This window comes from Xiphias gladius, chromosome 19 (assembly GCF_016859285.1).
Source record: "Xiphias gladius isolate SHS-SW01 ecotype Sanya breed wild chromosome 19, ASM1685928v1, whole genome shotgun sequence".
Taxonomy (NCBI): domain Eukaryota; kingdom Metazoa; phylum Chordata; class Actinopteri; order Istiophoriformes; family Xiphiidae; genus Xiphias; species Xiphias gladius.
The window spans coordinates 6,439,415-6,453,684 of record NC_053418.1 but is presented as its reverse complement, the minus strand read 5'-3'; the positions used below and the strand labels follow the sequence as shown (position 1 = coordinate 6,453,684).

Genomic DNA, 14,270 nt, shown 5'->3' with positions numbered 1-14,270 from the left:
TTTCAGAACAATTTCCAAGTTAGCAGAAACAAAATGAAGGCACCTGATATCATATGTAAACACGGTGAATACAAGACAGTGAATGAAAAGTCCATTACTGGGGAGAAATTTTAATTTTCTGGGAAATCTATAGGCAGTTACAGGGTTGCTGCAAGAGCAGACCGCCCGCAATGAAAGCAATCAATGTTCAGGTGGACTATGACATATGTTATACTGAAGACCCCCAGATGCCACTTTTCATTGTGGGTCATCTGAGTACTACAAACACTTGACTGAAGATTCTAGTCAAACTCCTATGCTGTTCTGTCTACGACGTCAAACACAGCTGAGGAAACAATATAAATTATGTGATTTATTAAAGAAATGCTAAACAGGGACCTGATTTTCTGACTCAAAGCAAGTCATGCATGAAAGTCTGAACCATGATTGGATGTAATTGCCCTATTTCCCATGCATCATGTATTATTTAACAAAATAAAATTAACATATATAATCACATACATTATTAAAGTACAGAAACAATTTTCTACCATCAAAGTGGACACTTTCAGGAACAGGTTGTTACAGAGACAAAAATTAAAACATGATCCACCTACTTGTACATAACAGTAATTGAGCATGCAATTGTTTTTGTCAACTGCACACAGTACTGGCTACATATGGGTGTGGGTGTATGTATGTTGGTTCCCACCATGTCACTCAGTGTCACATGTAGGGGAATGAAGTGCTTCAGAAAATTACCTGTCACCATGGGAACTCGATGATGATTGGCACGGAGGGCTCATGGCTGCTTCTTGTGGGGTTTTGAGTGACAAAAGAGAGAGAGAGAGAGGGAGAGAGGGAGAGAGTTTAAACCCACTTATTAAAAATTCACCTCTTGAGGACTTAAGAGAGGATGTAATATGATTACATTCACTGCCTGTGTCTCTGCTTAACTCTTCTCAGAGTTCAGCGAGCCCTCTGAAAAGTGCTGCTCTTTAAACAGAGGGGGATTACACAGACACGCTTTAATGCAACAGGACAGTTTAATATTAATATGCTGCCTGTCTCACACATGCCCAAATGATGGCGTTTTATTATTTATAGTATTTATTTTGATAAAGTGGAGATTAGCGGTTCAGGTGGGTCATCTATTACCTAGCTATGTTTTTACTGAATCCACCCTAGAGTATAGGTTTTAATTTTTGCAGCCATGGTGAGGAGGGATCCTATTATCAAGGCGGTATTAAACCCATTTTCTGCCCATGAGGCAAAAAAAAAAAAACAGGAACATGCTCTCCCTGATTAACATTGAAAGCACAGGCGTAAGAGAAAGAGACAGGGAGAGAGAGTGGGGGGGGATAACAAATGAGTGTGTTGGTGAGAAGAGGAGGGGAAACAAAAGGGGGCAATATAGTAGGTGAGTGCAGAAGAGTAAAGAACACACTGTCCTCAATGTGTCTTGTACTTACAAGAAAAAGGTGAAGTTAAGGAGAACCGGGTGACAAGATTTAAAATGTAAAAAAGCTAAAAAACAAACAAACACACGATAACTAACTCCACCATGCGAGTAAAATAAGTCTTGTCCCCTATAAATATAGAGTCTGCAACCTTTGAGAGCTGACTTAATGGATGAGGCACAATAATAGGGAACAGACTTGCAGTAAGATACTGTCTCCACTTAATACAGAGAATACCACAGATTCAGACCAAAGACAGCAGATCAAGCAAGGAAATATTCATGCGGGGGAGAGATAAAATTTGTCTCTAAATAAGGAAGAGGGCCCAGAGTGAGAAAAAAAAAAAACAGAATCAAAACTGGCAATAGGGTCTGTGAAAATCTGCAGTCTTCTTCAAAATTATGTGTTACAAAAAGGCCCAAGGAAGATGTCACGCTTACGGTGCATGATATTACAATAGAGAGACAAGCAACCATCAGCATTATCTAAATATTACAATCCCCGTTCTATGTATGTGCGACAATTAAACATTTCATCTGAACACCGACAGTGTCCTGTAGGTTTTCCTTTTGGTTACACAAAATAAATGTCATTTGGACAAGGGTTTTATTTCTGAAACACATCAGTTCAAAGAAAAGTTTGTAAATTACAACACAAAACCGTGAAAATAAACAAACAAAAAAGAAAAAAGAAAAAAACTTTTCATGCATAAAAAACAGGCTGCACACTCACATTTATTTACTAGTCATATTTTAGAGCATTGTCACTTTTGGTCTCTTAGAAAAGGGTCATGACAGTTTCAACGTCAATCAAAAACAATTGCAAAGCTAAGAATTAACGTTAGGCTACAGCATCACACTGTATAAAAAATATAGAAAATATAACAAAAATTGTACAACAAGCTTAGTGATATCATTGAAGTAACACAATATTAAGTCAGTGAGAGTTCACTTCAGAGTAACACGAACACCAATTCCCTTCAGCTTGAATAGCAATGTTATAGCTTACAGATGCATAATTATTCAGCTACACAAGGCAAGTAGCTAAACTTAGAAATCACCACCACAGACACTGTGAGTAAAGTCAGGCTCCCCGAAGGACCAAAGGCCACTCGGCTTGACTTACTGCTAAGTTCGTTTACCTGGCCGTGTCCCCGGTGCCGACCGAGGTCCCATCATCGTAAACGTAGGTACGGTTTAGAGGACCTGCAAACACTGTCCATACCGCGCTGCCTGTGCGACAGAGGACGTTTGCCATCAACGCGTCCCTGCGCCGGCTCTGTCATCACCGGAGAGTGTCGCGTACAGAGGGGAGGGACGTCGGATCGAGCGGTCAAGTGGCAAACAGGGGGGGTCCGGCGAAAGTTAGCTCAAGCGTCCACCTAAATCGAGTCGGTCCACTGTAGCGCCGCTTGGTGACCAAAAAAACAAACAAACAAAAAAACAAAACAAAAAACTGGTAGCGCTCAAGCTAGCTTCCTGCCACTGCTGCACAGCTGTCTGGAGACTGGCATTCTGGGTTATTGAAGGTTCGTGAGGGAAAAATTAGTCCCCGGTCCTCGGCTCTGATTGGCTGACACGCCCACGAAACCACCGTAATTTATCGCACACCTGACGGTTAATTTAAATATCGATGCGCTAAACCCGAAAACTCAACCGATGACGAGACTTCGCTGTCGCTTAGCAACAACTTTGTTTGCTACTGTCGACGAACTACATTTCTTGGCGGAAGAAAGATGAACTGTTATTTTATTTTATTCTATTTTTTTTTTTTTTAGTCCAATGCTGTCGATTATAAACTTGATTTTCCCCTCTCCTTCTTTTCCCGGCTAGCCCGCAATCCGCAGCCGTTTCCCAGCTCGCGACGCCGGGTCTTAAAATCCACCTTGAGCCCCGCCTCTCGCCGCTTTCTCCGTCGCCGTCCCCTGCCAGATAACGGTGGCCGGCGCGGCCAAAACGGGGGGGCTGCGCTCGCCGTCGCTTTTGCCGTGCTTTTGCCGCCAGCGCCGGCATCCTCTCCTCCACAGGAACGAGCAGGAGGAGGAGGAGGAGAGCAGGTGCTCATTTTTTGTCGGCCTCGAGTCACCGACGGGTGCCCTCGCCATCTACCGGAGGACCTTGGTCCTTGGGAAGCCGATGCGTGTTGAGGCTGAAAGGTGACTATGAATATAACTACGTTAAAAAAAAAAAAGGTCTCTTAGTGAAATGAATAAATCTTACAATTGGTACGTCGTCGGGGTTTTGTCCAACCCATTTGCCGAATAAAACCACGCTTTACGTCAAGGCAAACACGGGGCTCCCACCGCTTTATAAGCATTGTCACGGCGTGAAAGTGACGGTGTCGGGGCCGGCGTACGCGCGCCGGTCCTCGTCAGCCACAGTCGTCCGGCGGCAAGAGGTAGAGAGCGCGACTTTGCTGGCCCCGCCGCCCGTACTTGTGCCCGACGCCAACGAAAGCCGGCGCAGCAACAACAGGTACGTACCAGTCGCTCAAAGCACAAGTGCCTCTGGCAGACCACGGCTCTGGATGAGCCCGTGTATTCATTTTTTCTCCCCCCGAAAACACTGCACTGGCGTTGGACCACACCAGTCACCCGAATGATAAGTCGTTTTATTCACTTTTCTCACAATTTCCCAACATCCAGCATCAATGATCGCGAACACACAACATGCAAAGTCTCGGCAACTTCTTGAAATTCACAATATCTTACCGGACAACGTATGGAATTTTTTTTTTTTTTTTTTTCCCTGTTAAAACGTACCTGCGAAATCTCTCTCCTCTGCTTTTTGCCTCACAACCGTCCCCCTCAAATTGAAAAAAAAATTCATTCTGCATGCACCTGAGGCACAGGTGGTGGTGGTGGTGGTGGGAGGGGGGGGGGGAACCCGACGGCTCGTGTGTGTCTCCGGGAAAGTCGCGTCGCAGTGTGCGCGTTCCGTGTGCTCAGCCTCTCCACATTTCAGCCCGTTGTTCTCCAGGGGAACGAGCTCTGAGCGTCATCGTTTTAAAGCCCACACAGCTACTTATGCTTTCCCATGCCAGCAGTCAGAATCGCACTCACTGGCTCCTCTCACTCAGCATCTTTATTCCCACAGATCTCTTTTCCACTACTTGATCCAGCCGATTTTCGTATCGCACAACCCATTTTTTTTTTTTTTTTTGTGTGTGAATGTTTACACGAGCTAAATGATGGAAGAGGATGGGGGACGTCTGTTTTACACTCATTGTTGTGGGTCTTTCCCTGCACGATGGCATCACAGAAAATCGCAGGAGCCGATGCACAAACAAAACGTGTCATATGATTAACCTCTGCATTTCAGAGATTAAATATAAACACATTCCCAGATGACTCAAACTGACTGAAGCAAGAAGGCTCATATAACACACATCATTACTCTGCATCCCTATGTTATTTAAAGGAGCCGTGGTTGAAACATTCAGTACACTTTCTGCCACCAAGTTGTTCACCTTCAAAGCATCATTGTACCATATATCCAGGTTAAAATGACCACTTCATACAGTTATCCTGTAACCTACTGTATGAGTATTTTTTTAAACGTCCAAATCCTGAACTTTCTTTTAACCAAATACCTGCATTAAATCCATGCTGCTGCTGCCGCCGTTCGTCCTATCCTCATGGCTGTTACTACATATTAATACTTACTCAGTACAATCATGAATGAATATGAAATCACAGTATTTACAAGTGTCACTTATGTACTATCCCTTAAAACACTACATCACTTTGTCATGTTCCACACCGTGATTATCTTTGTCTAACATAATGTCAGTACCATATTCAATCTGTATTTGAAGGTTGTCGATCCAAAATTTGATGCGTTCATAGGGAAAGAAAATGCAACCTGGAATTTATTTTATTTATCTCTATAAAAGAGGTCTGTTTTGTGAGCTAGAGACACAAAAGGACGCATAACTTTAATGGCAACCTGGTAGCCTATAATGTTCTTTAATTGAATGCTCACCGTCATTTTGTTACAGCCGTTGCCAGCTTCGACTAATGCAGGGCTGTCTCATTTTGGAGCGAACTCTTTTATTATTCAGCCATTATGCTGCCTTACTTGAACCGTGTCACCATGTTTCCTGGAGCCCGGCACACATCCATTAAGCTATTTCTCTCTCAAACTTTTGCCCTGTTCATACAATATGAGCATTTGTTGAGTCTCAGCACAGCACAGCCACTCTCCCCCCTGGATGCTTGCTCTTCATGCTTCCAAAGTGTCTAAAAACAGATGGAGAGGGGAAACAGTAGCATTCAGACAGTGAAGCACTCAGATGCAGTACCCAGCCTGAAGGCATATATAATATATAGAAGCCGTACATAGAGCTTAGTGCATGAATCACAAAGTGCCTCTCAGTATTTGTCTGGCTGTAAGCAACAGACTGTCTTGACTTGTAGTATTTTTGTCCTCGGCTTGAAATTAATTTGACAGCTGTGTCATAATGGACAGATAGACAGTAATCAATAACATTTATTACATTAAATGTTACATTTATATTTTAGTGAATAGAAGTAATTACAATGGATGATAAAGCTGTTCTCTCTTTCCTTATTCGTCATATCATTTTTTAGCAATTATTAATATGATTGTAAATAAGTCATTGCAAATTATTCAAACTTGTTCTTCCTCTTTTCTTCCTTCCTCCTTCTATTGTGTTCATGATCCAATTATACATAAAGTTGTTTTCCAACTCACTCTTACTTAGTTAATCCTTCTCTGTTATTAAAAACGCAGTGTAGACTCTAACCCTATTGCTAAAATACTGAAAGCATGTCTAGATGCATACAATATATTGTATATTTCGTACTACTGTGCGCCTTGTTGTGTCAGCATTTAAACTACAGTTAAACAGTTTCCCTGCAAATACATTTCCACACTGTGGCTCCCTACTGCTAACTGATTAAGCACAATTCATTTCAATCCATAGCCCAATCATTGGGCATTATTTGAAAAGTCCAGCTAAAAAAACAAAAAAACCCAAAAACCACTGCAGCAATGAGCACTGAGCAGCATCGAGAATGTCGCAGCATTGGTTTTCATCTCACCTCCATGTGTTGGTTTCATGGCTGTAGACTTCTATTGTTTTCAGATTGGTGAAACCATCAGAGCCTCCCACAGCCAGCAAGGCACCATTGAAGACTACAAGGGACATCTGAGGCATGACAGACAAGAGTAAGTGTAAGAGAGTTTTATAAACAAATCAAAGGTATGAACAAACTCGTTTAAATGAAATAGATTTGACATGGTCTTTTGACTATTTTTTCATTATTGCAAAACAGTCCAGCTCATTGGATGGAAATGTCGGCCAGTCGATCCAACATTTTGGTCCAGACTGAATGATTTCCCGCTGATTTTCCTCTAGCATCACTATGAAGTTGACATTTGGGCTTCTGAGTGAGAGTTCTCAGTAAAAGATGAATGGATTCTCATGAAATTTGGTCCAGGCACTCATGGCCCCCTCGGGATAACTTGTAATAACTTTGGTGATCCCTTCATGTTTCATCTTGCACAATCATCATGTCAAAATGCTAAATTATCCAATACTTACGATACAATACGAAACAACGACAAAAAAACATTTAGATTGATCCAAAGATAGTAATGAGACCCTAAGCCTCCACTTAAAAATCTTAAGCAATCTGTAAAGACAAAGTATGTCCTTTCCTTCGTCATATTGCTTCTCTCCATATTTCCTGTTTTTATCTTTGTATGTAAATATACCCTAAACGTTAAATAAGAGGAGAGCCCTGACATCTGATCTGTCATAGTCATCCATTACTCACGTTGTCCCTCTTGCTCCTCATGCATTTGACCGGCGACCACCTCATGGTGTCGGGGTCAAACCTCTCCGCAGCGCAGAGCTCCAGGTTGAGCTTGTCTTTGCCCCCGGCAACGTAGATTTGTCCCTGGTACACGGTGCAGCCAGCATTCTCCCTGGGACTCAGCATGTGGGCGCATATCAACCAGATACCGTCTACAGGGCTGTACCGCTCCACTAGGGGAACATTTGGAGGATAGCAGAAGTCAGAAGAGGCCATGTACACCATATAATACACAACTACACACACTGTATGAGTAACAGTACCCTACAGACAGGCAGTTTTTATATTTATATTTAAAAATGTCCAGGTTATATTGATCTATTGCAAATTTAGAAGAACATTAAAAAGGTAAAAATGTCTGTCAGAAAGCAGGACCACAATGATATGAATATACTGTCTGTTTATTTTTAGATAAAAGTCTCTTTTAAATGATCCAAAAATGTTGTCAGATTCAACCGTTTTTGTGAGCACTTGATGGGAGCCAGGAAAGGTTGTGGGAATTTTAGTTACGTTCATTTCTCACAGACTGAAATACTGACAGTGGCAGTACAACATAACCCTTGTTTATCTTTGGCAACGCCAAGGGGCTTAAGGATGTGTATTTGTCTATATGTCTGTATGTGTGTGTGTGTGTGTGTGTGTGTGTGTGTGTGTGTGTGTGTGTGTTTGTACCCTTGTATGTCTGAGTGAATGTGGGATAGGTCAAGCTAGCCATTATGTGTGACTTAAGTCCTGCTACTGCTCAAAAGCTGACAAAGAAGGCTGGGACTTTTTCATGTAATAGTGGGGACAAGCCAATTCATAAAATACAGTTAAATTTTTGTAATTAGCATTCCTAAATAAATAAGTGATCAATGTCACTTTAAGCTTCTTTCATTTATTATTGTTTATAAAGATGCGCTACTTTGTAGAATATGTGCCGGTCGTAACGGGTCGAATTAACACATAAACACTTAACAAGCACTGATAGACTATTAAACATAAGTGCATGTAATTAAACTTAGGATTTTTCCAACGGGAAATTGTGCTGAAACTATTGGTCGGTTAATCAATTAGTTGACTGGAGAAAAATTCATCACTACCCATTTGGAGAATCAACTAATCCTTACATATCAAAGTAAAAATGCCAGACATCTGTTGGCCCCAGCTTTTCAAATGTGAGGATTTGCTGTTATATATCTTTGTAGATCGAATAACTTTGGATTTTGGAGCTGTTGGTCAGACAAAACACTCAGACTCAGACTGGGCGCTGGAAGTTTATGATGGACATTTTTTCACTATTTTCTCACTTTCTACAGACTCGACAGTTAACTGATTAATCAGAAAATTAATTGACAGATTAATGGATAAAAAAAACAAAATTGTCACAGTCTTTTATGAGACATTGACTGAATTTGTGAGTGCCCGAGGTTTAGTTTCAAAGACGGCCTTTTATTTGTAATCACATTTCTCACCTGAGCTCAGAGCCATGTCACCATCATTCCCTCCGATCACATACAAGTGACCCTCAAGCACAGCAGCCACTGCTCTGGTGCGTCTGCTCAGCATTGGTGCCTGTTTGCTCCATGTGTTCATTTTTGGATCATACCTCGAACAATGAAACAGAGGTTAGTAAGACCAATCTAACAAATAAGGTGCCGTTCATTCATGTTTTTGCATAACTCATAGAATCATTTCTTAGATCCCTCCTCTGAGTCAGCCACTTCAGATTGCCGTCAAAGTAATGTGAGATGTCAGGTAATTAAGATCATTATATCTTTCATTCTAGATGTACAGTAAGACACAGCCTGTTCGTTCCACTTGCATTTTATGTTCTTTGTTAAAAGGAGGTACATTTTTGTGTTTAAGGCACAAACAAGGAAGTTTCTTCAAATGAAACTAAGCTAAGGACAATAGCAGATGGTCCTAGGAAAATCTGTCTTAAGTAAGTTCATCTTCTTTGCAAAAAACCAAAGAGAAGCCTTTTGACTGCAGGATTTCACGGGGAAAATAATAAATCGTGGTGTTAAAAGTGACACTGAGATGTCTTGAACACAGTCTCATTTATTTACAATAGTTTTAAAGTTACATACAGCTAATTATGTAAGATATTGATCTTCAGCAGCAACCATGCTATAGTACCTCTCCACAGTATTCATAGCAGTAATGCCATCGTGTCCTCCAATGGCATATAGGTATCCATCCATCGCAACCAGACACGCTCCATTACGGGGGCTGCTCAAGGGTGCTACATCTGTACTCCAGCTGTCTGTGTCCGGGATGTACCTGCCATGATGGAGGTCAAGGAGTTGGGATGTTGAAAGTGTCGGTGGAAGGTAAAATCAGCTGCTGGTAATAACAACTTAGGTAGAAACCAACACAGACACAAGCTTTCATAGAAAACACATATTTGTAAGTGTTTTGTATGTTTGCCATTGTGTGCTTTTGAAGAACACACACACACACACACACACACACACACACACATACAAACACACGCATTCACACTGAGAGAAAGTATTTGAGTTGTGTCACCATCTGTGTAAGCATTTGAGTGTTTCCTCACCACTGGAAGGCCATTAATAATGGTTTCCTCTCTGTTCAAGGCCATTAGAGGGAAAAAAAAAAAAGAACAAAAGAGCACTCCCTTCTAATTGGCAAATTTTTGCTTGAGTGGGACGTCAGAAAAATGTCACAACAGCACTGCAACCACCCCTCAAAGATTAGGTGCACTCCGGTAGCCAAAATGAGAGCTAGCTGGTTCAGACCATTAACAGCAGATCAGTCTGGAGCAGGTCTGTCCCTACTGGTCTGCAGCCAGCCGCGGGTGATCAATAAGGGGTCAGCTGGCTGGCATTCAGTTAAGGAGTGACTGTGGGAATTGGGAACAGAGCCAGCTTCTTTGAGACATCTAATAGAGTAGGGGGAGAGAAATCGGGAGAAAATGTGGAACAGAAAAGCAGAGAGTACGTGTGTGTGTGTATGTGTGTGTGAATTATTTTTGGCTTTCTCTGCCTATGAGGAATAAACAGCCAGGCAATATGAGTAGATGATGGAAATCCTGTAAAATGAGGATTTTGGGTGGTCCATTGCTCACTAATAAGATGGTTTAGGGTTACAATTTATGTTTAATTGCAAAATGTCTACATCTAATTTCTCCTTTAATGCTGACCTCTATTATTCAGTGCCGTAAAAAACACCAACAAATAAAAATAAATGCTTCTTTCCTCTGACAAATCTAGTGATAAAGTATAGTGTATAAGACACAAGTATTGCAAAGAGGCCAGTCAGTGGGTTACATAACATACCTCCTGAATGATGTTTTCCTCTGTGTATAGTGAAAAATATCTGTTCTGTTTCATTGGCAAAACCATTTTACATGTGGATGTTTTCTTATATCCAGGGATGATTTTACAGTTACTGAAGTGGGAACTCTGTCACATGTTTTGTGCACTTTATGTTGTTCTACTGTGCTGCTGCTATCTTGGTTGGGACACTTTCAGTGAGGCCCCTTTCCTGGTTAAAATAAAGTTATACAAACAGTAGCACGGAGGTTTTCCATGTGAAATGACTCCCTAGTTTGGACCGTACCCTTTGGTCAGCTCCTACGTGGTCTCACGCCACTGCACATTCACCACCACCACCACCACTCAACGCCAGGGCCACAAGTCGCTGACTGAAAGCTCTTGATCTCCACATGGCAGCTTTACATTTACATTACATTTACACAACTTCGTCCTCCTCAGATCAGCCTGGGAGGAACCTCTGAAAGACCCTGACTATCAGAGTCAAGCAGCTCTTACCAATTAAGAGACAACTGTCACCCCAACTCCGACATGCTTACATACGTAGTTTCCCACTGTAGTAACCAGTGTGAGGTAATGAAATGGTTCATTAGAGCTGTGCCCATGTAAGTTTGAATCAGCTTATACCAGGAAATCAACATAAACCAAAATAAACAATTTCAATTACGACCATAAAATTGGCAGTTTGATGTTTGATTTAACTGGAACATGGAATTCAAAGGAGCATGTGACAAAAAAAACAAAAATTTGTTCAATTGTTGATGTGAGGTTCTTACAGCGAGAAAACTTTTGCATTAAAGCGTTTTACAGTGATAATACCATGTGGGAAAATTTGAAGTTATTCTATGGTGTTTCATTTCGGGATGAAAATAGCTGCCAAAATAAGACCACTATGCAGAATTCTTAGTAAAAAGAGATTTAATACTGTACCGCCTCTCACCTCTCCACATTGCTGTAACATCGGACGTTATCTCCACCACCCACTGTGTAGATCATGCCATCCAGTGAGCCCACAGCCACATTGCCACGACTGTGGACCATGCGTGCTGCTGTTCTCCACTCGTTGTACTCAGGACAGAACTGTTCTACCAAACAGGATGGGTCGTCCTGGGTCCAACCCCCGACTACGAAAACAAAACAGGGAATTCGTTATTTTATTCCAATTATCAGCCAAAACGTACCTACCGCCTCCCCTCCGCTGGAGAGCACCACGCCTATCTTTATGGTGCTGCCATAAAAGGAAAATAAATCTCTTCCTTTGCACCTCAATGATTTTCCCAGAAAAAAAAGGTTCCCTAAAAACTGCAAAAAGAAATGTCAGTGTCAAATGTCATAGCAAAAAAGATTTTAAATTTTATGAAAAGGAAGATGTTTCTTCTACAGAACTTCATCTTCAGGCATTTAAAAAAAGAATCATATCTCACTTTTCTTGTTTCTCTAAATGCAGTGGAAGCAGTAAACAAGGCAACTTTATGCATGGATCCAACAACATTGGGCTGTTTTGACTGGTTTCCATGGTAATCGTTGGCAGACAGAGTTGTTATGAAAGTGAATTCAAAACTATGAGTAATTCATGATACAGCAAATCCACAGATGGGTGACAAATTAAAGGAAAAACCAACATCAACCGTCTTAGTTAGGTGTTGGGCCTCCAGAGCAGCTTCAATGCCCTTTGGCAGAGAAGTAACAAGTCTCTGGAGCTCTACGGGAGGGGCGAACGCCTTTCTTCTAAACTGTATTCCCTCATTTTGTTTTTTTCATGACGGTGGTGGAGAGCGCCGTCTAACGCGTTGGTCCGAAATCTCTCATTCTTTGTCAGTTGGGCTGAGATCTGCTGACCGTGAAGGCCATTGGATTTGATTCACATCAGCTTGTGACCTGCATGAGAGCACTTGCATTTATTTCCCCCCAATCATTTATTGAGGTGTGTCCTTTAATTTTTCACGTCTGTATGTTTTAAATTTATCTTTGCTTTAGCCCTGAGGGTTCCACCCCTATTTACCATTTTAATTTGTAGTCATAGACAGCCCCCTCTTTATTAGACAACATGATAAACAGTCCCCAAAGATACCGGGGAGGCTGAATTTATTGATACAGTATGTAACCCTTTCTTTGCGTGGCACTCACTCATCTTCAATATTAACAGAAGATCCTCTACAGCACGTGCTGCTGTCCAGAACAGACTGGAGCAATTACACTAAGAGGTGACCGCAGTGGTCTCTAGACGGTGTGGCATCCACACAGAGACCACGTTGTGGATGCTGGCTCACTTCACACTGACATGACTTGCTGGGACACTTAAGCAGAACAGAGTCATCATTAACGTTATTAGTGACGCCTGCACTTTTCCTACTATCACAAGTCAAAATGATTGCTGTGAAAAAGGTCTATTCCCAAAAGATTTTCAGCCAGTCAGCTCATTTTAAACTATTTGTTCAGAGCACTGAAGAGCCCCACAGTCACCGTGGGACTCTTCAATGATTTTGTTCTGGATGCAGCAGAGATATCCTGACCTTTAGTCCCTTGCAAAGATCAGGCTTCAAAAAGGCTGGATCCCACATTTCTCATAATGCAACTCAGCAGTATGCTGAGAAGTAGTTTGCTTGACCTGATTACATTTTCAGAGGAATTTCCTCCTTCAAAATCACTTAGACGTTTTGACTTTTTGACTCTGTTCCTGTTTCTGCTTGTATTTCTGACGTTTTAAAGAGCACTCTTCATAATGTCAGGTCTCTTCTTACTGTGAAATACATTTTGCTCTCTTTCTGAACTAAAACAGCCAATAATGCACTTGAAAGTAAAGGTTCAGTCTGTATAATCAGAGACTCTCTGTGTCAGATCTGCACGAAGGAACTGACCCACAAACATCACGTCATTGAAGACGTTTTCGGGGGGAAGTGTGCTGAGCCGTCTGCGGAAGGAGAGGCGCGTTGACCCGTGGCGATGGTGGGGGGACCCTCCTTTGCTCTTTTTGATTAGCATATGGTGGGGCTCTGGTTCCTCCAGGGCCGTTCATTATAAAAAACTGTTTACTAATTTTTACGTTCCTATTATTACAAAGTACCACTATTCGTATATCTTATTACCGCCACCAAGGAGGTTAGGTTTTCACCCGTGTTTTATTTTACATTACACACAGAGTTGAACTTCCTATGCTTTGTGACAAATGAATAATTGATGCTATCAGACTGCTTGCTACCTTCCCTTATTATAAGAGCTAGACAGACGTGTGGGATTGTTTGGCCTTGGTGGAGGTGTGCACTCTACTGAGTGTTTAGAATTAACTATGAAGGATTTACACAAGATATTTTATTGATTACTGTATATATATTTAATATGTACAGTATTACCTCACACTGCAAATTATATTGCAGTAATTACACAAAAGATGTTCGATTAATTTAAATGACACAAAACAATAGTCAAAGTTAACTTTACATCCGTTAAATGTACCGTACCAGCACAAAGGCTCTAAATTAGAATTCATTCTCTCACCCTTGTTCATTGTACACTCCCATGTTTTATCTCCTCAGTTCTTGTCCCAGGGTCTGAAGTCAAGATTTGTGCTTCTGCCTCAATGCAGCACCTTCGAGTCAGTCAGGTCTCTGGCCTCCTCTGCTTTATCAGCACACACCACTCTGTTCCCTGAAGTCTGTCCTTAAACTACTGGTTGTCACTGCTTTTCTGCACTGAAGGACATTGAAC

At 41.6% G+C, this 14,270-nt stretch overlaps 2 protein-coding genes across 6 annotated transcripts in view; both read right to left on the bottom strand.

Moving 5' to 3' along the window:
- kcnt1b (potassium sodium-activated channel subfamily T member 1b) overlaps positions 1-4,252 on the bottom strand; it is a 64,207-nt gene extending 59,955 nt beyond the window's left edge. The window contains exons 1-2 of the mRNA XM_040154113.1: positions 4,201-4,252; positions 742-793 (exon numbers count right to left, since the gene is read on the bottom strand). Of these exons, the coding sequence (XP_040010047.1) occupies positions 742-785 (44 nt within the window). The 5' untranslated portion in view covers positions 786-793; positions 4,201-4,252. The remainder of the gene's footprint in view (positions 1-741; positions 794-4,200) is intronic.
- A 390-nt stretch (positions 4,253-4,642) lies between these two features.
- LOC120804635 (kelch-like protein 20) overlaps positions 4,643-14,270 on the bottom strand; it is a 44,093-nt gene continuing 34,465 nt past the window's right edge. For 4 of the 5 annotated variants that reach the window (XM_040154109.1, XM_040154108.1, XM_040154111.1 and 1 more), the window contains 7 exons: positions 13,424-13,575; positions 11,506-11,689; positions 9,403-9,546; positions 8,736-8,869; positions 7,243-7,454; positions 6,505-6,611; positions 4,643-5,679 (listed from right to left, as the gene is read on the bottom strand). In XM_040154109.1, coding sequence (XP_040010043.1) covers positions 5,622-5,679; positions 6,505-6,611; positions 7,243-7,454; positions 8,736-8,869; positions 9,403-9,546; positions 11,506-11,689; positions 13,424-13,547 — 963 coding nt within the window. In that variant the 5' untranslated portion in view covers positions 13,548-13,575 and the 3' untranslated portion in view covers positions 4,643-5,621. Of the gene's footprint in view, positions 5,680-6,504; positions 6,612-7,242; positions 7,455-8,735; positions 8,870-9,402; positions 9,547-11,505; positions 11,690-13,423; positions 13,576-14,057; positions 14,235-14,270 lie in introns of those variants that run through there. The other variant, XM_040154107.1, reaches the window with a different exon arrangement.